General features: G+C 41.5%; 1 protein-coding gene across 2 annotated transcripts in view; it reads right to left on the bottom strand.

Moving 5' to 3' along the window:
* Window positions 1-3,425: 3,425 nt before the first annotated feature.
* bcl11aa (BCL11 transcription factor A a) overlaps window positions 3,426-25,536 on the bottom strand; it is a 54,866-nt gene continuing 32,755 nt past the window's right edge. For both annotated transcript variants that reach the window (XM_069174750.1, XM_069174751.1), the window contains exon 3: window positions 3,426-9,340. In XM_069174750.1, coding sequence (XP_069030851.1) covers window positions 7,095-9,340 — 2,246 coding nt within the window. In that variant the 3' untranslated portion in view covers window positions 3,426-7,094. The remainder of the gene's footprint in view (window positions 9,341-25,536) is intronic.

Genomic DNA, 25,536 nt, shown 5'->3' with positions numbered 1-25,536 from the left:
GTTACTTCTTAGCGTACAAATCTAGGTTTTTCTAATACAATACGGATCTGTTGTTGTTATAAATTTAACTGACTATATTAATCTGTTACTTTAGATGTGAGGATGTGCTAACCGGGTGTTACCAGACTGGCTATGCTCCGGGGAATCGTTTCCAGTTGTTGCATCACACTTGGTGTAGACCTTCATTTCTAGACTATTCGAATAGCATTGGTCACGATGTGCACCAATATCATCCGAAACACTAACGTTGCTGCAACTACATTTAGAAAAAAATGGTTGACGTCAATGTCATTGCTAATGGTCGCTGATTGGTGGCTGAGTGCTTGAGGAAACATAATTGTGAACAGGGTTTACAGACTAATTACACTGAAGAAAACTGAAGCTGTGAGCAATATGGCGGAACCAGGTTAAGGATTTGTTTTTCTTTTCTCTTCCAAAGTCAAGGTAACAATGATCCTAGATCTCTCCATACCTAAAAATAATGGTCAAAATGAAAAATGAGACAAGTATCTACAGTCGTCGGCTTGATACTTAATTCTCTGTCTTTTAGACCTTGTGCCTTTTACATATTTCAAACATGTGATATAAACAATCTTACTCAAGTCAATCAAACTAACATGAACTGATAACAGGTCGGTGACAAACTCTAAAATGATTCCATTGAGTTTCATCCTGTGGTTCTTAAGTCAGACTCTTCAACTGGAACTCCCACACACGGCGTTAAGTGCACTGTGGTCGAAGGTGGTCATTATTCTTTTACTGGCTTTGATTGCAGTTTTTTTTTTTTTTACATGGTGGACTGGCCTTGTGGTCATTATATGTGCAAAGTAATGTTTAATGATTGTCCATTATAGTAAGAGGCATTTACTTTGCTACCAATTCCTATAGACCGCAGTGGTCAGCGTGTATTAAACCAGTAAATATGTATAGAAGTAGCAACTCCTATTTATGGCAGACAGAGGCTGGCCAAGACAAAATGCTCTTCTGTTGCAGAGCACAGAATGTACACAGATACCAAAGTATACTGAATAGGAAGAAAGGCAGACAAAACATACACGCTCGCGCACACACACACACACACACACATACACTCCTTTCCTTTATCTAGATTCCATTGGAACAGTGTTGCAGCAAGGCCATACAGTGACAAAAGCAGTGTGAAAACATGCTTTCTCAAGTCTTTAGAGAATCTCTTATTGTTAAAATCCTGCAGGCCAAAGACAAATCCATAGGAGTTTATGGCGGACTGCAGGTCATGGTCGTATAGATTTTATAACGGTGACAAATGCATTATGCTTTTCACATAAACCAGCACACGAGAGCCCCAGTAAAGCAGAAAAGGCCTGAATGCTTCACGGATTTATAACTCAATGAATTTATCACAGAAAGAGAGAGAGATGGAGAGAGAGAGAGAGAGGTAGAGAGAGAGAAAGAGAAATATGGTGCCGATTTGTTTTATTTGTCTGGGCGGCGCTGCTAGTGGCTAGTTGTTTAACAGGGAGTAAAGAAGAAACTGCTGCCACTGGAGGGTCACACCGTCCTCGCTTGTCCAACACACCCGAAACGCAACTGTGAAGGTGAAAAGTAGAGCAGCAGACCAAGTTGTATAAATGGAAAGAATCATTGCTTTTAATTTTAGGTGTGCATGTTTTTTGCTACCTTCGGCTGCCTTTATTGTTGCAGAAAAATGGAAACAATTTAATACGTGAGAGCTGCTGAATACAACTGACATCAGCAGCAGCTGGGGTCCTCTACCTTGGTCAAAGCCACCTGAATCGTTGCAGCAGAGGGTCTTCGTCCACATCTTGAAACCTGCTCCAACTCCAATCTCTCCTCTGTGTCACAAAGTAAAAATGCTCTTTGGCGAAAAAGCACGACATATTCCAGAAGAAACTAAAAACTAACCTTTGAATGTGACTTGCAAAAATGTCTGGAAGCATACTGTATGAATAAATGACAGGTCATTTCTAAATGTGGATTGCACTGTTTTCTGTACATTTATGGTCACGTATTGCAATCAAACATAACTCTTGTGGCAGAATGTTAAAACTGTAATATGTCCTACTTCTTGTGGAGTTTGTAATTGCTTTTATTGGCCTAAATCTGCATGGATGGATTATCAAGTGGACCTACTGGGTATAAATCTGGAAGGACTTTAACATCAGAATGTTGAAGAATTCAGTCAAGAGTAAGGATGTCTGAATCATACTAAGCTTCTGATCATAAATATGATATCTATATTGTATTCTCACTTTTTTCCTCCAATAATACACTATAATTGCACTGCATGCTAATGTAAATCACAATGAAAATTTGTATTTATGTAGAAACAGATTTGCTGTTTTTCTTATATATCTAATTTGAAATGCTGGTAAAGAATTAAATAGTTTTTTGTTTTTTTTTAAATTATAAGCTTTTCTCCCGCCTAAACACAACCAGACGATTGATTCTTTTATTTTGGGTCAGGTGTGTTGATGGTCTTCAGTGTGTGAGAGAGAGCTGAACAAAGGGGTGTGGTGTCTGGAGGACACAATGCTAATTGATCCTGACAACTTTATGAGGCTTTGTGACTACTGAGCAAACAGAGGGACATAATGATATTTACTTAAGTACCTTTTTTGAAAGTCTATATGTGTTCATATACTGTATGTATATGTGCGTGCGTGTGTGTGTGTGTGTGTGTGTGAGACTGAGGGTGAAAGGCACAGATGGGACAGCTATTATCAGCAACAGATACCGTACTGTACTTTGAGGAGTGACATGCAGAGTACACATGTGCTCTGAGATAGTGGTGTGATAAACGTACACACACACACATACGCATGCACTAAATGCAGCTGGGCTGTCTTGACCAACAGATAGGATGGCCCCTGCATGCAGACACATTGGTGTCAGGAGTTCTTCCACCCTGACACACACACACACACACACACACACACACACACACACACACACACACACACACACACACACACACACACACTCACGAAGTCATGAAGTACATATAGTCCCAAGGCCAAAGGCTGGGTGAGGTTGGGGATGGCAACCTCACCCAGCCTACAAGGCTGAGTTCACTGGGTTCAGGCAACAGTGTAAGGCCTCATTAGAATAACATTTTAAGGAAACGCCCTGCACAGGTCACCAGTGGCACCCATCACACTCACACCAACAGACACACATAAACCATATCGGGACAACTTCGAATGGCATGTGTAAACTTTTGAAAACTCTTCCATATAAAGTCATTTATTAGAAATAGATATTTTCATAAGAAATGTGTAGCAAATTAGATAACAATGATTGTAAGACAGTGATGTCTACAGCAGTCGATTGGAAGCTGTTGTATACCTTGTAATTACATACACACATACTCATGGATGCACATTTCAGATACGTTGACACACATATTGGAGACAAGCGACAAGTGCCATTATACTTTCATTTTTTTTTTTATTAATTGTTTTTCGATAAAGGGACAAAATGGGTGTGTGAACAGGATTATGCAGACATCTGCCAGAAAACACAGACAGTGGTTTTCCCAATACAACTGAACAGAGACCCCAAACAAGTACAACAGAAATTAACGAGCTTGGTTTGTCCAATGACCATCGGCCACCATTACAAAAGAAAAACAAAATTAAAATCATATCATAACCAAAAAATATGAAATAAAATAAAAAGAAACCAAAAATAAGAATCCATTCCATGTCTCCGTTTTGAACAGAGCATATAGGTAATAATAAATAGTAACTCCCATAGTAAAAGATAAAGTTCAAGTTCAAGTTACAACAAACAGCTCTCAGAACAGGAATAGAAAAGGCTGATAACAAAATATTCCGCATTGCCATTTACAAAAAAGTCTCAACTCAAGCAGGCTTCTCCACATCCCTCGGGTCATTTTTAAATATGCTTTGCATATGAAAGGATACCCAATCTAAATATAAAGCACCATTTAGTATTTGGCAATGAAAAAAAAACTGCAAAACATTTATTTTCTTTTTTAAATGTATTTATTTTGACGCTTTTTTTTCGTAATCCGTGTACTGCATATGAAGGTTTTTTTTTCTTTTGTTTTTTTTCCTCTCCTTGATGTTGGAATGTTGTCAGGTGGGAGGGGTGAGAGAGACAGAAGCACACAACAGAACAGGCCGACGTCAGCTTGCATTACTGCATACAAGAATGGCAGCGGGGGAAGGCGGGGTGAGGAGGAGGAGGGCAATGGGGGGGGGGGGAGGAGGTCCGAACCAAAAATCAAAGAAGATATGTACAACCACCTCTGTGGACAGGAAACAGAGCAGCGGCCATCTGATGGCCTGCGACGCCTCCCAATGCCACATACTTTAGCTGCTTTTTTATGGGTTTTTTTTTTCCTTTTATTTCTTTAAACATACAAATAATTCGCACTATATTATCCTGCCAAATTAAAAAAATATACCGTGGCAGCTTGGGATTTTTTTTCCACTACCAAAAAAAGGTATGGTAAATACCTTTAGAGAGAACAAGCAACAGTTAAAAATACGAGCCTCAATATAAATACTATAGTGCCTACTCTAAGTGAACATTGAATTCAAATACAATTCTAGAAATACAGAAAAAGTAGACCATAAATGTGTTTAAGCATAGGAATCGACATGAGTGTGCATTTTCCTATATTTTAAGTTCTTTATTATATATCCATATATAATCTTAATCCTTTCCCCAATGCAAATTGTATGTCAACCTGAAGAGTTGTGAAGAGCCAAGGCAAAATAAAATACAAAACCATCACAGAGTTTTTTTTTGTTTGTTTTTCTTCTTTTTTTGTATCATTTCATATATACTGTGATCGGAGTCTTCAACACCACCAAGACGCTGAGGAAAAGAGAAACGACAACAAAACTTAAATTACAGTTTCCCCTAAAAGATAGTGAAGTGTTATTTGCAAAAAACTTTTATTTTCATATCTATAATTAAAGGAAGGTTTTATACAAAAACAGATTCTCGCAGTGTGAGCAACAAGATTTGAGTGTCTGTTGTCTAGCCAGCAAGGTCTATAGATTATTCAGATGTAGATGACAACAAGGATAAAATATAGCTCCTTAAAAATTTAAAAAATTAACAATGTGTCATTGTGAATAGTGGAAATGAGAACTGCATCCCGTTTGCAACCATGTAGGAGCATTGGTTACTTATCACTCACAGCAAATCTTTTAATTTACAGACCTTGCTGACAAGTGTAAATTTTCAGCCCAGGCTAAGTGCTGGGTTTTCTAGGGGTAACAAATTGACAAATGGTCAAAGGTGAAATGGCAAGGGTACAAAGGTCAAGGGTCAAGAGGCTGGAGTTGCTGGCAACAGATTATGTGTCTCATCTTTTACTGCTGACCCTCGTTATCTGACAGCATTTCAATCAGGTTTTCCCCTTCAGCGTAAACTTATAAAATGGGAAAATAGAAACAGTGCACTTCATGTCCGATTTATGACGATTTAGCTTTTAGACTCAAGCCATGTACCAACATTGCATCAGTGTGGGACAATGCAAGAGAGATGTCGGTTGGTACTCTCAGGCAGAGTGATGAGTGCTATACTATGAACAGCTTGAATGAAACTGAAGGAACAGAAATATCCCTTTTGGGTTAAAAAGCAACAGTAAACAAAAAAGGTGCCCTGCCTACGCATACTGATTAAAATTATCACATTTTACTTTTTTCAAGAGCCCTAGATTACAGATATATTTTTTGCAATTCGTTCATTTTTTCTGCAATTCATAGTTAATGACCCTGTTTTGATTCTAGAAATGTAAAGTGAAAGACATTGCCTCTGATCCCCGTATTATGTACGTAGCTTCCAGTTCTGTGTAGCTTTCTGTCTGTCTAGCTTGTAGTTATTTCAATGCTCTCAAATAAAGTTAGCCTCACTTGGAGCTCATATATTACTTTATGCATTGTTCCACACACTGACATTTTGAAGCAGCGTTGTAGGTTTGTGCTAACGCAGATGGTACATGACACTTCTCAGCCATGCGCCGAATCCCTCAAGTTCAGGATTGTACATTACAGATTACCTTTATCTCAAAAGTACCTCCTTACCAGAAACAAAACTACAAATAATTCAGATATACACAATACTGCTTGTACCATGCTTGCCATGAAATCCACATATTAAAGATAGCCTATTGAACATTTAATAGGTAGCTAAAGGATGATTAACGAGAACCTTCTGATCTTTCATCATGAGTTGTCACAGTCCATTTGAGCAGTCAGGTGCTTGATGCAAGGACCTTTCCTGGGTGGCTTGAGCCTAGCTTGATCTAGTGTGACCCCAAACTTATACCAGATAAGATTATGGCCTATGCAGTCTAGAGATATCAAAGGCACTCTTTCTTATTCTACCAAATGATAGTACAAATTGAATCCTTAGCACACCCTTGTCTTTTTGAGGGAAATTTAAAGACTGTTGTCACTTTCAGTTTAGTCATCAAGCCAATGGATTTTGGCCATGGATTTTTTTAAACCCTGTGTGAACATGGTATCTTTTAGAAAGATCAGGATAAGTGCATTTGCAGGGTTGTAAGAAGAGGGTCAAGTCAAAGACTGTTCACTTTCCATGTTACAAAACAAAACTGTACATGATATGTGTTACAGAATGTATGCAGCATGGACATATCTTTCTTGTCTTTTCTCTTTTTGAAGAATAAAAAGAAAAAAACTGAACAAGAGAAAAACAGCAACACATTTACTCAACAACTAACCAACCAGGGACAAGTTATTTTCTTTTTTTTTCTTTGATTAGCAAAAACATACTATGCATGCTGACTAATTCTTAAAAATGGAAAAGGAAAACTCAAAAAATAAAATAGTACACAACATGTAAATTATTGCACAAGAGAAAGGCTCGAAGTTTTGCGTCAATGCAAGAGTATTGCCCCGATACAGATCATGCATTCAATGGGTAATGGAAACGGGGTGTGCTGGTGCAGAGCACATGGTCTTGAGCTTCCACCAGACTGGCAAAAGTGGATTGTTGGGATTGGGGCAAATCTACAGGGGGCTGGGACTAAACAGGGGGCTGATGGCGGACATAGTTGCGGGGAAAAGGTCCAATTGTTCGGCCTTCTACTCTGACTTTATTTCGGTACTCAAAGGACGGTCACTGTGCCATTTTTTCATGTGTTTCTCCAAGGTGCTGTAGACACTGAAGGGCATCTTACAAATTTCACACTTGAACACGTCTTTGCCCACCTGACCGTGGGTCTTCATGTGGCGTGTAAGTTTGGAGCTCTGGGCACACGCATAATTGCACAGCTCACACTTGTACGGTCTCTCGCCTGTGTGGCTGCGCCGGTGCACTGTCAGGTTACTGCAGTTCTTGAACACTTTGCCACAATACTCACAAGTATCACTCCTGCGGCCGTCCTTGGAACCGGGCCGCCCAGGACCCCCGAGGTGTGGTGTGCTGCCTCCACTGCCTGTACCACTACGGCCCGACATCCCGCCATCCAGTTCCCCCGGAGGAGTCGAGAAACGCAGACTGCCATTCTCTGAAGAATGCTCAGATGAAGATGCAAAGGGCGATTGTCTGGAATCCCCAAAGTTCAGAAAAGGGTCCTTGAGTTGTCGGGAGGCGGCATAGCCAGCCAGCCACTGGGAGTACACGTTTTCCGTGTTAGGGATTGTGGGAGTGGGTAGGTCAAACTCCTTTTCCAGCTTGATACGTTTAGAGAAAGGGCTGAGTGGACTGGGGCTACCCAGAAGCAGTTTCTTGGAAAGGCCAACGGAGGCAGATTCATTGGGGGACGCTCCTCGCCCGTTAACTGTCGAAACAGAGCCCTCCTCTCCACGATCTGTTTCCAGTACAGAGTCTCCATCACACATCTCACGATTGTGGTGATGGTCTCGGTTGAGATGGTGGTGCAGGTGGTTCTCTTGGGCCATGGCATTTCGTTTGTGTGCACTGAGTGCTTCACTGAAGTGTTGCATGCTAGCGGCCAGACCCATCCCCTGCATCACCTCAGGCAGTGAGCGAGGGATGGACCCCTCATCAGCCACTCCTCCCAGTCGACTTCCGATTACACCATTATTTTCATGCTGACGTGCTGCTTCAAGGTTCAAGGCGAAATGATAGCTGTTGGTTCTTCTTGCTACCCTCTCCCCATTCTGCTGCTCTTCCTCCTCTACCTCCTCTTCCTCCTCCTCTTCTTCTTCCTCCTCCTCTTCCTCTTCTTCCTCCTCTTCTTCTTCCTCCTCCTCCTCCTCCCCATTTTCACGTAGCATGCGGTTATTCTCACTTTTCAGCTTGGCCACAACTGACTTAAGGGCATTGCTTGCACTGCCCAGGTGTTCGCTCGTGCCAGGCTCTGGAGATGAGGCTGTTGAGAGCCCATCTTCTGACTTGCCTGTATTTGGCGAGGAGGATTTGTGCATGTGTGTCTTCATGTGGCGTTTCAGTTTGCTAGCCTGCGTACAAGCATGATCACATAAGTGGCATTTGTACGGCTTCTCTCCTGTGTGGCTGCGCCGGTGCACTATTAGATTACTCTGGAACTTGAAGGACTTGCCGCAAAACTCACAACACTTTGATTTCAGCTGGTTGGTGGAGGAGGGGGTTGCCCCTGCTGAGGGGAGAGGTGTAGTAGGAGTGGTCTGAGAGCCCACAGGTGACTGCATGGAGCCTGGAAGAGGCGGTGGAGTAGCAAGATATGGAGGTTTGCTGCCCCCTGCACCTCCCGTACCTCCACTTCCTCCTCCTGCCTGGAATGGCTGGAGTAAGCGTTGCATGGGACTGGGCCGGCTGGGGGATAGTGGGGGAGTGGACCCTGAGGTGTTGCCCGCCAGTTCCCGTAGCCGCCTTGAGAAGTCCATTGTCGGAGGGGGGTCCAGAGGCAGAGGAGGATTGAGGCGCAGCACCCTGTCAAAGGCACTCGGGTGGTGGGCTGCCAGCGCCAGCTCCTCTGGGCTCAGGTGGTGGGGGTCCAGGTGGTTCCTTGGAGGAGGGCTGAAAAGGGGTGGTGTCGGAGGGAATCGTTGATGATGGCCCCCACCAGGAGCGCCACCAATGCCAACACCACCTACTGTTCCAATACTGTCCCTTCCACCTGAGCCAGAGCCAGGGATGCGGAGGAGGTTGAAGGGGCTCGCATCGGGAGGCAGATGGAGACCGTGAAGGGGAGGCTGAGAGGGGCAGTCTGCACCTCCACCAAGGGAGGAAGGCCCACCCATTCGTGGGATGAGAGGACTGCCATGTTCACTTTCCAGGTAGATACGGAAGCCATGGGTGTTCTGAGCATGCTGCAGCAAGAACCAGGCGCTGCCATATGACTGCTTACATGTAGTGCAGGTATAGGTGGTAGGCTCCTCCTTACCTGTTGTGACAGAGAAAAATTAATTGGGTTAGGAGAAATAGTAACTGAAAATCTATTAAATAACTTTAACACCATCCAGACTTTATACTACATACAACTATGTGAACAAAACATTCTGTTGCCATTTCTGTTTTCATTTAAGAAAATGCAAGAAATGTATAAATGCTGCAATGCTGTTCATTTGGAAACATTAACACACTTGTCCATTAACAGCACTGTGTACAGAATGAAATACATGAAGAACAACTCTGTTCAACTCAGCTGAACTGATCTTTTATTTGAACCTTAGGCCTAACTGTTACAGCTTTTAAAAGTGGTCGGCACATGGTGTTGAGGGCTTTGCAAATACAACAGTAGCTCTTATTGAGGTCATGCCCCACATGAGTAGCATGTGAGAAGTAGTGTGTGTGTGTGTGTGTGTGTGTGTGTGTGTGTGTGTGTGTGTGTGTGTGTGTGTGTGTGTGTGTGTGTGTGTGTGTGTGTGTGTGTGTGTGTGAGTATCTCTTTTTCTCCCAGACTGCTCTGGGACATAATTTCTCCCTTTAGACTGACTGTGAGTCCTCCATTGTCAGCAGGAGAACAAAGAAACAGGGCTATCCCAGCGGACTACCACTTCCCACTGATCTACCAAAACAGGCTCACTGACAAATACACATACACACAGACACAAACCCACAGGAGAGAACAGAGAAGAATCCTTTAAACCTTGAAATTATGGTTTCTTCATTTCAGTAGCAACAGCATAAATACATTAAAAACTACAGTATATATCTGATGAGGCAGAAAAAAATAGAAGCTAAGAAAAGACAGATAATATATTGTTTCATTGTCTAGACCAATGGGTATACAACCCGTCAGAAGTAATTTTGTATTTTAGCAACAAAAGCATAAAACTGAAATGTATGCAAGTGTATTTGTGTACACTAGATTCTAGAATCAGATTCTCTCATGTACTGCCCACACTCCTACCGACGCCTTTCACCCCAAAGACAAAATCACATACACGCTTTCATTCACACACACGGAACAGAGCACCTCAGCCGCCTGAGGAAGGTAAAACAGTAGGAGTGTAAAAACATTTAGGCACCAACTGGAGAGGAAAAATAACGCCCTCAGTCTGCCTCAAAGCTTCTTCCCTCAGTGAAGCGTGCAGAGTCACTTTGATATGGCAACGAGAGGAACATTTAAAACAATAATTGCCTTTGAATGGCCTCGGTGACGATGACCTGTGGGGGACCCGCAATGCATATGTAATCTCATTAGGGGCCCGAATGGACGGCCATCAGCTCGTTTACAAGATTAGATGACAAACGAACCCCGTCGCTCCCATTCAGAGCCTTCCACCATTATGTACTGTGCAACGTGGGTGCATCTGACAAAGTGAACAAGCAGAGATGCACATGCAGACCCTAACACACAATTGAAGTCTGAAAAAAGCAATTTAGACATTTACAAAAGTCTGAAACAAGATCTGACTGCAAAATTGTGGTGTGAAGGAAGACCACTCTGGAATCTTAATACACACGTATATACTTACATGCACATTAACACTAGCAAAAACTGTCTGTCTAATTATCTAACTGAATGAAAGAATATTGAAACCACCTTTTATCTGAAAACTGCAACAAAAAGTATCAGAAAGTCATCACATAATAAACTGAAACATATTGCACTATTATTGCAAAAAGAAAATGGGTGTCATTATAGGGGTCATAATATTGATGTTCTGATGATTTTTTTTGGTTAAAAGCTCTTTTGCTGAATGGTGTCGTGAACAATGAATTATAAAAGATTCCATTAATATGTAAACAGGTTAGGTGGGTTGTAAAAATACACACAAAATTGGGACGTATCACCTGCTAATTACCAGCAGAACAAATATGACAAATTAACAGTGATACTAAAAGGATGCTACGGTTTACATGGAAGCTTTTATACATCAGTACACTGCAATTTACCTCTAACAGCCAGAAAGAGAGTGTCAGAGAGGTGGTAGCGGAAAAAAAAAATCCTGCTTCAACAAATATCTGCAAAGAGAAAATGTGTGTGTGCTTATGAGCGTGTATTTAAAAGATATAATTTATTTCCTGCTGGTACTTACAAACAGGGATTTGAATTGACAATAAATATATTTATATTTATATTTATAAACTAGATACGAGTGTGTTGAAGTGTGTGTCGATCGGGGTCCTGTCTGTCTGTGCATTAGGGTGTCTTGTGGAAGATTCTCCTCCTTCCTTCATTTCCCAGCCTTTTGTTTTCCTGGCCTCTATTTCTGAACACACAAACACACTTATCCCGTATGACCAAGCGTTTGGAAAGGCAGCTAAATTATGGATCATTAAAATCGGCACAAATTACCTCTAATTGTGGGCACCTGCAGCCGTTCTAACCTGTGAATTTCATTTGCATTATCAGGACCAGGGAGGCTTAATTTATTTATTCATCTTTTTTTTTTTTCATCTCTAGTTAATCTGCTTGAATCCTGGACACTGACAGTATCATCAATAACACTGCACTTTTTTCCACTTTGGTTGAATCAGAAGTTGCAGAGAACTGAAAAGACAACCTGTTCTTCCAAAATGGAGGTAGCCCTTTTCTTTATTGTCCAGATATGTGGTTTTGGATTTGCCTTTCTTTTGCTTTAAAGTAGGCAGTCACATTTCCAAACTAATTCTGAACATTGCCAGTCTAATATGTGCATACTCCGACACACAAACCAATTTCTGATAAAAGTTGTCGTGTGATAATGTGTAAAGGGTTTAACACATTATCAACAACAAGTGATAGCGCAGTGAGAGCGACCCAGCTTTCCTTTGCAAACTGTCATTCTTGTGTCACACAGGACATCATTTAAACGTTTATTAAAAGTCTAAATGAAACAGACGCACTCACTCCAGCATTCAAAATCAAACTTTTCCTGTGAAAGAAGCCCAGAATAAGTATATTAGTATTCTTGTTTGTCAAATAAATAATACTCTATTGGTATGTAAAACAATACTGGAGCCTCTCTGGAGCCCTCGGAGGTGCTTATGATTTAGTGATTCTCAACCTGGGATCGGGATCCGCACAAATACTAGTAAAATTACTTCTGAGCAAATAAATAACATATTCTCCAATGTCAAACTTTCAATAGAGTTTGCTTTATTATCTATAGCAACTGACTGGATAATTTTCGGTCCTTTAAAAATTCTTTCAAACAAGAATCACTTAGTTTGATCTGGTCCCTCGTGGAAGTTATCTTCGATGGGACTCACAAATAGCTTTCATTTCAAAAGATCTCAAGCCAAAATGTCTGGGAAGCACTGGTTTAGACAACTTCTGCATTTTCAAGGGAAACATAGTTTGTCTCTAAATGTCTCTGATACTGGATTCCTGGAAAACGTTCTCGGTGCTAAAAACATATAAATACCTGGTAATGGATGCAGGAAAAGGATGCACTGAAGGAGCTCACTGAGACTGCCTGGGCACTGGGTCTAGATTTTTGTGCTGTGTTTTGGATTTGTGTACAGTATCTAGAGACAGTATCTTCCTGGGTGAGGCAAATTTTAAACAATATATTGGGTAAAATAGGAGCGAGTTTGCGTTGCACTATATGATGATGACAGCGCTACAATTATACAGACAGAAATCACCATTTTTGTTTTCAGACAAAAATGTGGGTAAAATATTAAACAGAACAAGTGGAAGGCACAATAGTGTAACTCTTAAGCTAATACGCTCCTTTTTGACTCGTGGCTCAGACTTGTCTGCATGCTGATTGAAACTGTAAGGTTAATGGATTTTAGAGTAGGCGACCGCTCCACTCTGTCTCCCTGTAATATACTCCCATCAGCCACTTCATTAGGCAAACTCTCCACCACTCCAAGGTAGAAAAATGAAGTGAGAAAGCAGAATGGAGACACGGAGATGAAGATAGATCGAGTTGGAGAAAGGGAAAGAAAGAGATGAGACAAAAGTAATCTCTCTAGTTTAAGTTTAGATAGAGGTGACAAATACCTCTTCAAACTTTAAAGTTTGGGCACAGCAGGTGGATGGAGGGAGACGGAGAAAGGAGGGAGGGCAGATGGGGGTAAATAATAGCATCCCGCTCTTTACCTGGGGTAAACGTCAAAGCTGTGCAGCTACTAGTGAGACTCCAGAGAACGTGCACACGCACAGCTTCAGAAATGTCCTAACACTCAATACCAGCCATGCTACAGTGACAAGCACAGGCATTAGGCCCTATTACGCCAAGGGCATAGCCTGGACACTTATGTGGTGCTAGATGAGAGAGAGAGAGAGAGAGAGAGAGGCAGTAAGGGAGCTTGGCTCATGTTTCACGACTCCTTTGTGTGTGAGAGTGAGACAGTGTGTGTGCAGCAAGTTCCCACTGGCTCGATCCATCCCTCTCAAAAGGAAGTGTAGCACTCTGATCCAACGGCTGTCCAAGGAGCTGAAATAAAGCCAGCGCAGCAAACTCGTGAGACACACTGTAACATCCACAGAAGGGATTCATGAAGACCAGAACGCACTAGAGGCATCGGATGCATTTATAAATGCATCAAATTATTTGAATGGCTAAAGAGAAAAGGTTTTATTTCATTGTTTCTATTATTTACTACTTTTCCTTTTATTTCACAATTTCTCATGTGATGTTTTTTTGCCCCTTTATTTCCAATCATATTGCAATTTCAGTTGAATTATGGATTCAGTCAACTCACCACTGTTCCATACAAAGAGCAACTACAATAAAGCTTTCAGGGTTCATGCCTTAAATTAAAATGTATGCCTTGATGCATGTAGCCTTGTACTGCAGGTCACAATGGCACAACACTGAGAAAAGATACACCTCAAAAGTCTAAAGATCGACTCTTCCTCATGAGGTCTAAATATTGTTTTTTATGATAAAAGCTGTTAGAAAACCCATATTTTCTGCGTTGAAGTTGCTGCAAGGACACATGACAAACATCCACATGCAGATCTGTGCAGGCTGTACGAGGCATGTATGTGGCACGATATGGAACACTTAAAAAGCGTAACTTTAAGATGGCAGCACATTTTACCCTGTAAAACCGTCAGCCTGCGTGAGTGTCTGTTCTTCAGCCAGTCATTCTGTCCTGTAAATTAGCTGGATTGACACCATTAAATCCCTCTCCAACCAGCTGGGGAACAAAATTGGATGCCAGGTCTTGGCTACAGGCTAAGATGGACATACAATTATCTTACTCGCCTAACGTGAATTGTATTTGTCTTTACATTCTCAATTTACTCTCTTTTAATTCTCCCTTAAGGTCATTTCTCCTTATATCGTCCTTTCCTGCCTGTGTAACCCTCTATTTACTGTCTCTCCTCCTCTATCTTCCTTCTTCTTCTTTTTTTTTTACTACAGTGCACTCTCTTCTTTACAGCTGTCCCTCCCCCTCCTCTCCTCTCCTCCATCCACACCCCCCTCTCTTTCCACCCACTGGTAAGTTCTCTGGTGGTGTCCTTGGCTGGGTCCACCTCTGGGTGAGATGATAGTAATTGAGGTAATGGAACAACGCTAAAACAGGATTAGGTACGCATACTGGGAGTGAGGGACAATGTCCCTTAATACAATTTGGGATTTCTATCTGAGCCTCAGGCTTTCAGGATCTGCTGCTTATATTTACATCTGGGCATCACTGCTCACCCCTGCTCACCTCCTGCTTTACCTTAAAGGGATACCTGGACATTTCACAAGAACTCAAGTTGTCTTATTATTCCTCACCAGGCGTGTCTCTATAGACTGTGGAGAGCAAGGTTTGTTTTTTGCCACACTAATTATGATTTAAAAAACTGCAGGTTACAAGGGAAGAAACAGATTTCTTACAAATGGGTAAAAGACAAGTCAGTCATTATCCAGTGCCACTCATACTATTACTTTAAAATAAATTTACCATTGGCAATTGATGTCGTACACTGTACAAATATAAACATACTTGTGATTATGATGGAGAAATGGTTAAAATATTATGAATAAAATGATTGTATCTGTATGGTCATTAGCTCGCTCTCCTTCAGTCATAATCATTGTGCATTTTCAGTGACACAATTAACTGCTTTCTAATCAGCACTCTAATATTCATAACATGACTCCCACTATACATTTGTTCTGTAACTGATGCACTGCTTAAATAAAAACTCTTTTGTGAATCAGGGAGCGAAACCATACCAGAGAAAATGATTTTTGAATGGCTTCAGCAGGACATTGATTTTATCGACTCCTCTGTCATAACCCAGCCTCCCTCCATCCTCCTCCCATCACGCACCACTTAAGTGCAACAGTTGTGGCTTCTTACAGCATGTTATACTTCCCAAAAGCACTTAAGCATATCATTGTTGTCATGTGAAAATATTGTTACCCCAATTATGGCTCCTTTTATGTTTTAATCCCAGAACTGCATGTTCTAGTTGGAGTTGCGGAGCACACCATGTGTGTTGAACTCCAAAATGCAAGGTGGTAAAGATAAAGAAAAAAGAAAAAGAAGACTGTTACGAAATCCAGGATAACAACTAAAATTTGAACATTGGTGTAGCCTTGAGTGGCATTCAATTACATTGTCACTAAATTCCCATAATTGCTATTTTGGCATCATAATCTGTCATATCAATGTCCCGAGTTAAATCCTGCAGCAACTTCCTGTGCGGTCCAGAGAGAAGGGATCTGCACAGTCCTCCTCTCCCCCAATTATTTCCCCCTCTATGCTCAAGCTTTCTTACTAACTGGACAGCAAACAATTGGAATGCAAACAGTGGCAGCTGGTGTCCTGTCTGCTCACTGAGAGGAGCGACACAGTCAAATAACAACATGACTGAAATTGCTCAAAAAGGCAGCGCTGTGCCTGGAAGGAAATCAGCCTCTATTACTGGCTATGAGGCGCCGGCTAGATCAAAGCAACTTCCTCAAACACTGCCTGAGTATGTCAATCCTGTTGTAAAGAATAGTTGTGTAATCACAGCAGGGGGGTGGACATACAGCAATAACTACCTTACAATATATGAATAAGGAGCGGGAATCAGTATTCCTCATCACACCGCATCCCTACCTGTTTGTTCCCCTGAGAAGGACTCAAGGACTCGACTTGGAGGACAAATGAAGTGACTGTATTTCTGCATTCCATGAATGTTTGGTGGTGTTTGCATCTGCTGGCCAAGAAGGCCTTTGACCTCATCTAATTTTTTTTTTCTTTGCAAAATCAGAGCAGCTGTACAAACACGCAGGTAACCAGGAGGTTCAGAAAAACACTGCTTTGACCTCATCGAGGTGTTGAGGAAACCGTTTGTCACTCTCCGTGTGTAAAACCAAGGGCAACACCAGAAATACTTTCACTTTCCACAATCGTATGATTAATAGGCTCAAAACTACAGACACTCAAAAGGCCTGGAGAAGAAAAGACGGCAGCAGCAAGGAGAGCTTTCCAACCTGGACATTCAAAACAAGCATGAAACCTTTTCCTTTAGACATTGTCGGTTGATACGTTCCACTTCATTTGAAGCATACTGAACCCTAAACATGCACTGTGGCCTGCAAGATGCACTCATGATTCTTGGCATTTCTCAGCTATTGACCGATCACTACATCTTCCGGAAGGAGAATAACTGAGAATGCTTAAATGCATGCCGGTATTCCCTTGTCTTGTTTTGCCATCTTAAACATAGTGGTCCGTTCTAGTTTTTAAACTAGAGGCCACTACAGGTCGGCTCCAAAAAGCTGCAAAGGCTCCCATTCAACTAGTCTCATAAAATTCTCACTCAAAAATATTTCTCCAGTTTTTTTTTTTTTTTTGCACGCTAAAATCACTCCTTTTTATTAATTTTCTGGCGGTCATCTGAAAATAATCCTGTCATTAGTTGAAAAATAAGCTTCAAAAAGTGGTGCAGTCAGGTTATGGCTGTCGTGGGCTGTAGTATCGCCGGGTTTCCAATCAGATCGAGTGAGATCCACCCGCTCCCCCCAGCTCGCCCCAAATAAGGTCACAACCGGCTCCAAACCGCTCTGAATTAGCAGGATGGCGCCGGCCAAATTCTGAACCCAAGGCTTCATAACAGCCGTTCACAAACCAACGGGTGACGTCACTGTTGGTTGCCACTTGGGCATGACTCAAGTTACCATGTTCTGACAGATTTGTCTTCTTTATCTTATCACTCATTTTGATGCAAGATAAAAGCCAATTTATTATGTGAATTACGACTGTCAGGGTGAGACTTTGACTTTTGCTTGTGGATTTATTACTTTGTAATTGAGACAGTGGTGGTCCTGTCCAAATAATGTGTTTATATAGGATATACAGTATTTATCGCAGTATTCCAGTTTGCATGGCTGGGTTTATGAGAACCAGATCATTTTTGAAAGTTAAATATATAGACAGGATATTAAAAACCATGATTACAACCAAGATACTGGCGTGTATGAAATCCTTCAAGTTGGAAGCTGCAGGACCCTGATGTATCTGAGAATGTATTGATGTAGTCAATACATAACCTGTGGACTATTAGCTTTCTTTGCAACAGAAGGAATGTGTGCAAAGTAAAGAAAGAAACTCTGGAAAATGAAAAAAAAAAAATAAAAAAATTTTTTTTTCATCTTTAAAAGAAAGCAGTTCAGTCAGCAATAAAGTGTTGAAATGTACAGATATTTAATCAAGGTAAACATTAAAAATACTGTCACTGGTAAAAAAAAAAAAAAAGAAAAGAAAAACATCACCTGAACTTCAAATCACTCCAAACAACTTTTGCAAATAAAGGCCTGACAATAATAATCTGATGTTTGTATGGAAGAAAGACCTATGAATGCATTTCAATTCCCAAAAACAACAATGAATTATTGAGCCTGTCTGATTACATGCTGTTAGTGTGTGCAAGGATGTGCAGGGGATGTGTGTGACCGTGTGGTCTTGCTAAACAGCCATACACTCTCGGCTGATGAACAAAAATATCAATACCGTCTGTCCCTGTGTGTGTGTACACGTTTGTATGTGTGTGTGAGTGTGTGTGTGTATGTGTGATATATCAATACCTTCTGTCTCTGTGTTTGGAACCCCTGCTGGGCTGCAGACTGTTATCTGCAACTCTCAACAGTTGACTTGTGTGCGTGCGTGTGTGCGTGTGTGCGTGTGTGTGTGTGTGTGTGTGTGTGTGTGTGTGTGTGTGTGTGTGTGTGTGTGTGTGTGTCCATCCAACCGCCCATTATAGCTGCCATGTGACAAAGTTTCCTTTTCTCTCTCTTTGTGGCACACACAAACACACACCCTCTCTCTCTCTCTCTATCTCTCTCTCTCTCTCACACACACACACACACACAAACACACACCCTCTCTCTCTCTCTCTATCTCTCTCTCTCTCACACACACACACACACACACACACACACACACACCCTCTCTCTCTCTCTCTCTCTCTCTCTCTCTCTCACACACACACACACACACACACACACACACACACACACACACACACACACAGTAATGCATCTCGTAAACTCTGTTCTAATGACACAGCCTGGGCCCTTAAACTGTGTTTATAAATGTAATTAAATGGACCGGCCTTTTGTAGAAGCATCCAAGCACACTGCAGCAATGATCCGGTGTGTGAGAGAGTGTGTGTCCATTTGGAAGACCAGTACTCATGATGGCAGGGACAGCCTCCACTTAACCCTAAACCACCATGGTGAAATTACAGAGCATCCAAATTACAGCACTTATGTGAGCAGAGAGAGAGAGAGAGAGAGAGGCTGGGGTTTGAAAAAGGAAACTTGGTCCTGACACACACACACACACACACACACACACACAATAATACTCAGTGACTCAGCGTGCGGACTCCTACTTTAAACCAAGAATGCCGAAACCTTTCTGCTCCTAATCTCTTGCAGGTTGCGAACCTTAATTAGATTCCATGTGGTCATTTAAGGTTCATTTTGAAGTCGCTGTCGCTGCAGGGCTCACGCAGACATTTGATTGATCACATCCTTTATCAAACCAATAGTTTAGATACTGCAAAGCATCCAGTCTCTTTGGCTTCAGCCGATATCAATTAGTGGTTTATTACTTTTGGACATCAACAGTCTCTGAAGTTGAAGAGTCACTGTGTGATGCAGCAGGATTACCTGCACTATGTACAAGACTACAGCAAAACAAAATCCAGTGTCTTCCCTCCCAAAAAAAGAATAAAACAACAATAATTGAACTTTCGCTTCAACTCAATGCAACTCAGTGCAAAGCGTTTCTTAATAAATATGGTAGTTTTCTTCTTCTAATCGATTGTTGAATGCCTTTCAAGAGTTCTGGATCCACTGGGCATCTGATAAGCCTTTAAACTGGATTTGTTACACAAGCCTTGCACCAGGGTATTTTACTGATGATCAGTAGCCGAAGTAACACACTTTAGTAACAGCCAGCTGTTTTAGGAGCAGGTCCGATTTGCACAAGAGGTGTGCAACACGTCACTAAACCTTCAAGTGGCAGCATCACTGCTGCTGGTCAGGTCTGAGGCTTTTAGCACGGATGTCTCTTCAGTGGTGACTGAAGGTGTCAGTGTGTACAGCTTGTTGCAGCTTGTTGGAAGTTTCATGACAGAAACAGTCACAGGAACATTCATGATGCGGGCACTTTGCTGCAAACAGGTTACATTCCAGAGTTCAAATGCAGACTCAATTTATGTCAACTTAACATGTTGCATAACAGCAAGAGCAAACGGACGTGCAGCAAAGGTCCGTCCAGCCAACACTCAAAGACTGGACTCAGCTGTTGGAGGCATTTTAGGCCACACACATGCACTTTCACCACTCAGCCATCAAGTCGCCCCTTAAAATTCAGTCTTGACCAAATTAACCAAATGATTTAAGTTAGTAAAATGATTTGAAAGTACTTACAGCAGTGTAACTAGATATGGTGCCAGTTGGTGGTTTATGTGAAAACCTCAAATTTAACTGATTTCAATGAGACATTTCAGACATTCTGAACTTTCAGAACTGAAGAGTTTTTGTGTCTGAAACTCTTCATGCTGTTATGGAGAATAATTCAGAATGTGAAGGTTTTTTTTTTACACAGAATATTTAATCTAAAGAAAAGTTAATCAGCTGTTGGCAGTCAAAAATATGAGTCTGCTGAGTTAACAAAATTGTGAAATGATAAAAGTTTATTTTAAATGTTACTTAAAATACATGACCTTTATTTTTCCTGGAAACATGCACGCACACACACACACACACACACACACACACACACACACACACACACACACACACACACACACACACATACATACACACACACTTGTCTAAAGTCCCTGATGAGAGAAGAACACACGCTGAGAGGAAGCAGGTTTTCCTTAGTGCCACAAGCAAAGGTTGGTGGCCACTGAAGATACACACACACACACACACACACACATATATATATATATATATATATATATATATATACACATAAAGCCAGCCTGGTATTGAGTGATCTGCAGGGACCTGCAACAGCTGCCAAGCAGGACAATTCAGTCATCAGTGTGTGTGTGTGTGTGTGTGTGTGTGTGTGTGTGTGTGTGTGTGTGTGTGTGTGTGTGTGTGTGTGTGCGTGCGTGCGCGCGTGTGCGTGTGAGTCTCGCAGTGACCACAGTGGGAGATCACTCTAAGCCGAGCAAACACCTCAGCTGGTCGGAGACCCACACACACACAACACAAACACAGCGCTTTGCTTCCTCTCTTCATCTAATCCCTCCTCCATCCAGTTGGTTTCATCCCTCCATCTGTCCATCAACACTGCATACAGGTGGCTGTCCTCTGTCTGTTTTCTCTCCTCTCTATCACTCCATCTTTTCTTTCTCCCTTCATCTCTTTCACTGCCTGATGACTCGTCAACAAAAACACAAACAAAAGGAGACGGGGAGGAGAGGGGGGAATCATGGAAAACAAAGGGGGGTAGAGGAGGGGTGAGGAACGAAGACGAGCATGATGCGAGCCTGAATCACTAAAACCCAAACATCCCCTAATAAACACTAACCGCCCACACGCACGCACATTTATGGCAACATGTGGACAAGCTGCGACTCGACCGAAGAAGCTGTGCTGCTGCCAAAAAACCTTCCGCTCGCCTATCCTTTCACCGCCTCACTCTTTCCCTCCCTGTTTTCCTCCCTCTATTCTTCCATCCCTCCCCTCTTCTAATCCTTCCATCTTTCCCTTCCCAGGTGGGAAGCACTCAGCGTCGTCTCTTTAATTGTATTCATCCGACAAGGCCAATCGATAGAGGACATATTTAATACAAATTTATGACTATTAGCCATCAGCGATAAAAAGCCTTTTTTTTTTCCTAAATAGCTCTGGCTTGTGGTGAAAGAGAGAAAGGGGGGAGGAGGAGGAGAAGGAAGGAGAGGAAATACAAGCCATCCTGCTTTTAACACAAACAGCCTCCCACAGTCTCACTGTCCGACCTTGGAGAGATACGGTTTAAGCTGCAACAAAAACACAAGAATTCAAAAAAAAAAATGTCTCTCTTTCTTTTTCTCTTCAGACAAAGCTTCAAGTGGGTCCCAGGTGTATTTAGGAGGGTTTGTTTTAAGGCATTTGATTTTTGTGCACAGTTCACAAGAGGATTTGAGGATGGACTCCGGCACAGCAGCAACTTTTGGCAGGCATGATAAATAATGTTATCAACTGGTTATTTTCAAATTTGATGGCGATAGCGCTCCTCGACTAGGGAGAATTACAAAAACAGAGGCTGATTGTGCCGCTACGATAGCAACGTGTTACACTTTGCATTCTCAGGGTTGAATAATTTGCATTTTAAAAAGCAAACTTGGACACTATTCAACGCCCATTTGTAGTTATTTCGACAAGAAATTGTGCTGCCAAAAGGCAAAAAGAGGTGGAATCATAGAATTTTTTCCTATCAAAGTTCCAAGATACGGCCGGCACTCTGTTACTTACAGAGACAAACAGAAAAAGGAGTGCAGCGATGAGATAAAGCACGAAGACAAACTCCCCTTCAGTGCTCCTTCACAACCTTGTCTACTTAACAAACACTGTAGGCTTGATTCATTAGAGCTGCAGTCACTACACCCGGAGAGCCCTATCGATCCCCCCAGATGTTTTCTACAGGCCGAGGAAAAAACTCAGAGCAGAGAGAAAAGAGAGAGATGGAGAAACGGTGGAGGAGGTAGAGAGGGGGGGAAAAAAAGACAGAGAGACAGGCTGAATATATGGCTGTGTTAATATGAAGCGAGCAGCAGTTTACCTGCCTCTTTAAATTCATTCTTGTGTGCAAGGCGACTGTGACGGCTCCCGGAGAGAAAAGCCCCTCGCTCGTCGCCAAAGGAAATCTTTCACCCTCCAAGAGAAACAAGGTGTGCATGAGCTGGAACCAAAGTCTGAGGATGGAGAGGTTTTTGGTTTGTGTGAAACCACCAGTCAAATACGCTGGAAAGACTCTGATGGTTAGGATTTTAGGGTGGTTCGACATGTCGTCAGTGTGAGGGAGATTTAGCCTGGTTAACGCAGCAAAGATCATTTCAGTGAGTTTTTTTAGTATTATTTGTACAGCTGTTTTTACCACTGTAACAGATTGATTCAACGTGAGGTTCAATCTCAAAAAAAGTGTCACAATCATAGAAAGAAAAATAATTTCTGAAGCTACATTAACCCTGAGCTGCAAGAGTCTTTCGGTGTTAACAATCTGCCCCACCCAGATGCATTTTCATTGATTGAGGGCACAATGTGACATTTGAGTATAAAACCAGCATGAAAAATCAGATTCCTGCATTTAGAGCGTTTACAGTACAGAAATGAATGGTTGATAAATGGCTGATGATCCACTATTCTCCAGTATCTCTAAAATGATACTTTAAAGCTGTCAGGAGTATTATAGTCCTATAATATTATAATATGATACTATTGTAAATGACACAGAAGTGTAAAACAGTTGTAATAATATAAATTATTAGAGAAATTATGGTTTCTCACAAATGCTGTGCATTGATAAACCCTTTAAATGTTTTATTTGCTTAAAACTATACTACAGTGTATCTGGAAAACAGTTCTGAAATATTTATATAGTGTTTATTAATATTAAATAGACGGGTTAAAAGTAAACTGTTGCTGAATATACCTTTTTATTATCTCATAATTATATATTTTTAACTAATTTTAACTGTGAGGAAGCTCAGAAAGTCGTTGCATTTAGTCGTAAACAGATGTGGGCATGTTGCCTTTGTTTAAGACTTAAAAAGCATACGATTTTTTTCAGCTTCATGGCTGCGTGTTCTTCTCATATATTATTTTTTTCCATGCTATTCTGTTCAGTATGGATTGTTCTTGGTAGTCACTTTCACCTCTTTAGACATTAAAGTTTCCACTGTTGTTATTAATTGAGCCACTTACATTCTAATCATTGAGTATAGTCTAGAAAATGTCTTATATTGATCTATACACTTTACAAAAATAATGTCTTAAAACTGTGAACTATTCATCCATGCACATGCTTGTGGGTTTAGTTATCTTGGTTTAATTGTTACATTTTTACATTTACAGAATCTGACCCTTTCTAAAATCAGGTTGCCACCTCAAAATGCTTCGTTATCTCTCTCTCTATATATATAGATAAAATATATATATATATTTTTTTTTTTATTATTATTTTTTTTTTTATCAGAAACATGTCAGACATTACAATGTAAATACAGGGTCAACGATATACAGCAGAGGGTTAAAATTCCCCTAAATCTGCTATTTTTATATCACACAAATCCCACAAAGTGCCTCCACACCGCCCCCTCCGAGTGTCACCGCTGTGGCTGTGAAAAATGGTTTCAGCGTGCTTGTGACTGGTCAGCGCCTGCATGAGCATATGGTACGGACAACATTTCTGAATGATAAAAGACTTGTGTTTGTGTGTGAAGCCGTATTCATTTCTGCATACACAAACACTAACACACACACACACACACACACACACACACACTCACACACACACACACACACACACACACACACTCACACTGACATATGCCTGGGGCCTGGCCACCAGCAGAGGACAAAAAGGCCAGTAAATAATTGAGAAGTGTGAAAAGCAAAGGGTGCGTATCTGTGTGTGTGTGTGGGGCCGGGGTAACGGTTACAACAGGTTTTTTGTTTTTTTTTGTAGACCATTTATGAAGTTATGTATGTGTGTATTTCTGTTGATCTCTTTCAGTATTCACAGAAATAAGTACAGTGTGTGAAGCATTTCTTGTGTCTTCGCATCATACTTGTGCCCAGCTTGTGTGTGTGTGTGTGTGTGTGTGTTTTTAGTTGTGTGTGTGTGTGTGTGTGTGTGTGTGTGTGTGTGTGTGTGTGTGTGTGTGTGTGTGTGTGTGTGTGTGTGTGTGTGTGTGTGTGTGTGTGAGCCCAGAGATGCTCCATTAGTGATTTGGAAAGTGGTGTTGGGGCCTGGCATTCCCATCAGGGCCAGTAAGACCTAAGTGCTGCACCACACACACTCCCAAACTCTAACCAACCCCACCCTCACGGGCACAGGCATGGATGCAGGACCCCCCTCCCTCCCCCCGCTCTCCACCAACCCTTATCCCACCTAGGACGACCCAGCAGCGCCTCTCAGTCCAAAACGCCACGCACACACTCATGGTCCACTAATGACCAAACCCAAACAGCTCCCAAACAACTCTGAAAAGCTATTAGGAGAGGGCATTTTGATGGGGAAGTGATTTTTTTTAATATGCCATTAAAAGCCATGGATAAAATGGGCATTCGCGTAAATACAGCCACAGGTCGGAAGGGGATAGCCAAACAGGGATAATTGAGAAACCATACTTCCCCCCCTGAGATAAAGGTAGCGGAGTGTCCACACTCCGCTGAAGAGTGTGCCATTGTTTCTTTAGTGTCCATTAACTTTAAAAGTATTGTCCACAGTTTGTGAAAGCTTAAGTGTTTTGGGAACATTTTTCAAAGTTTTTGTAGACTGTGTAATAACATATGACAAGCGATTCGAACCTTCTACCTAACTTTATCATTTCTTTTTAACCTTTGATCTTTAAGTGTATTTAGAATAATACTTTGCAGCCCAATTCAAAAGGGTTTACTACTGTCCAGCTGTGTTTCTCTTGAAACAGTTAAAATGAGATATTTCAGATATAGAAATTGTGTCGCGTCACCACTGATAATAGTTAAAACTATACAAAAAATAATTTATGAGATTCTATGATGTGTG

This window comes from Embiotoca jacksoni, unplaced genomic scaffold, assembly GCF_022577435.1.
Source record: "Embiotoca jacksoni isolate LCO1_2020_lvr unplaced genomic scaffold, fEmbJac1.0.p SCAF_61, whole genome shotgun sequence".
Lineage (NCBI taxonomy): Eukaryota > Metazoa > Chordata > Actinopteri > Embiotocidae > Embiotoca > Embiotoca jacksoni.
Note: the sequence above shows the minus strand (reverse complement) of the source record. Positions and strands in the feature narration are given on the sequence as shown.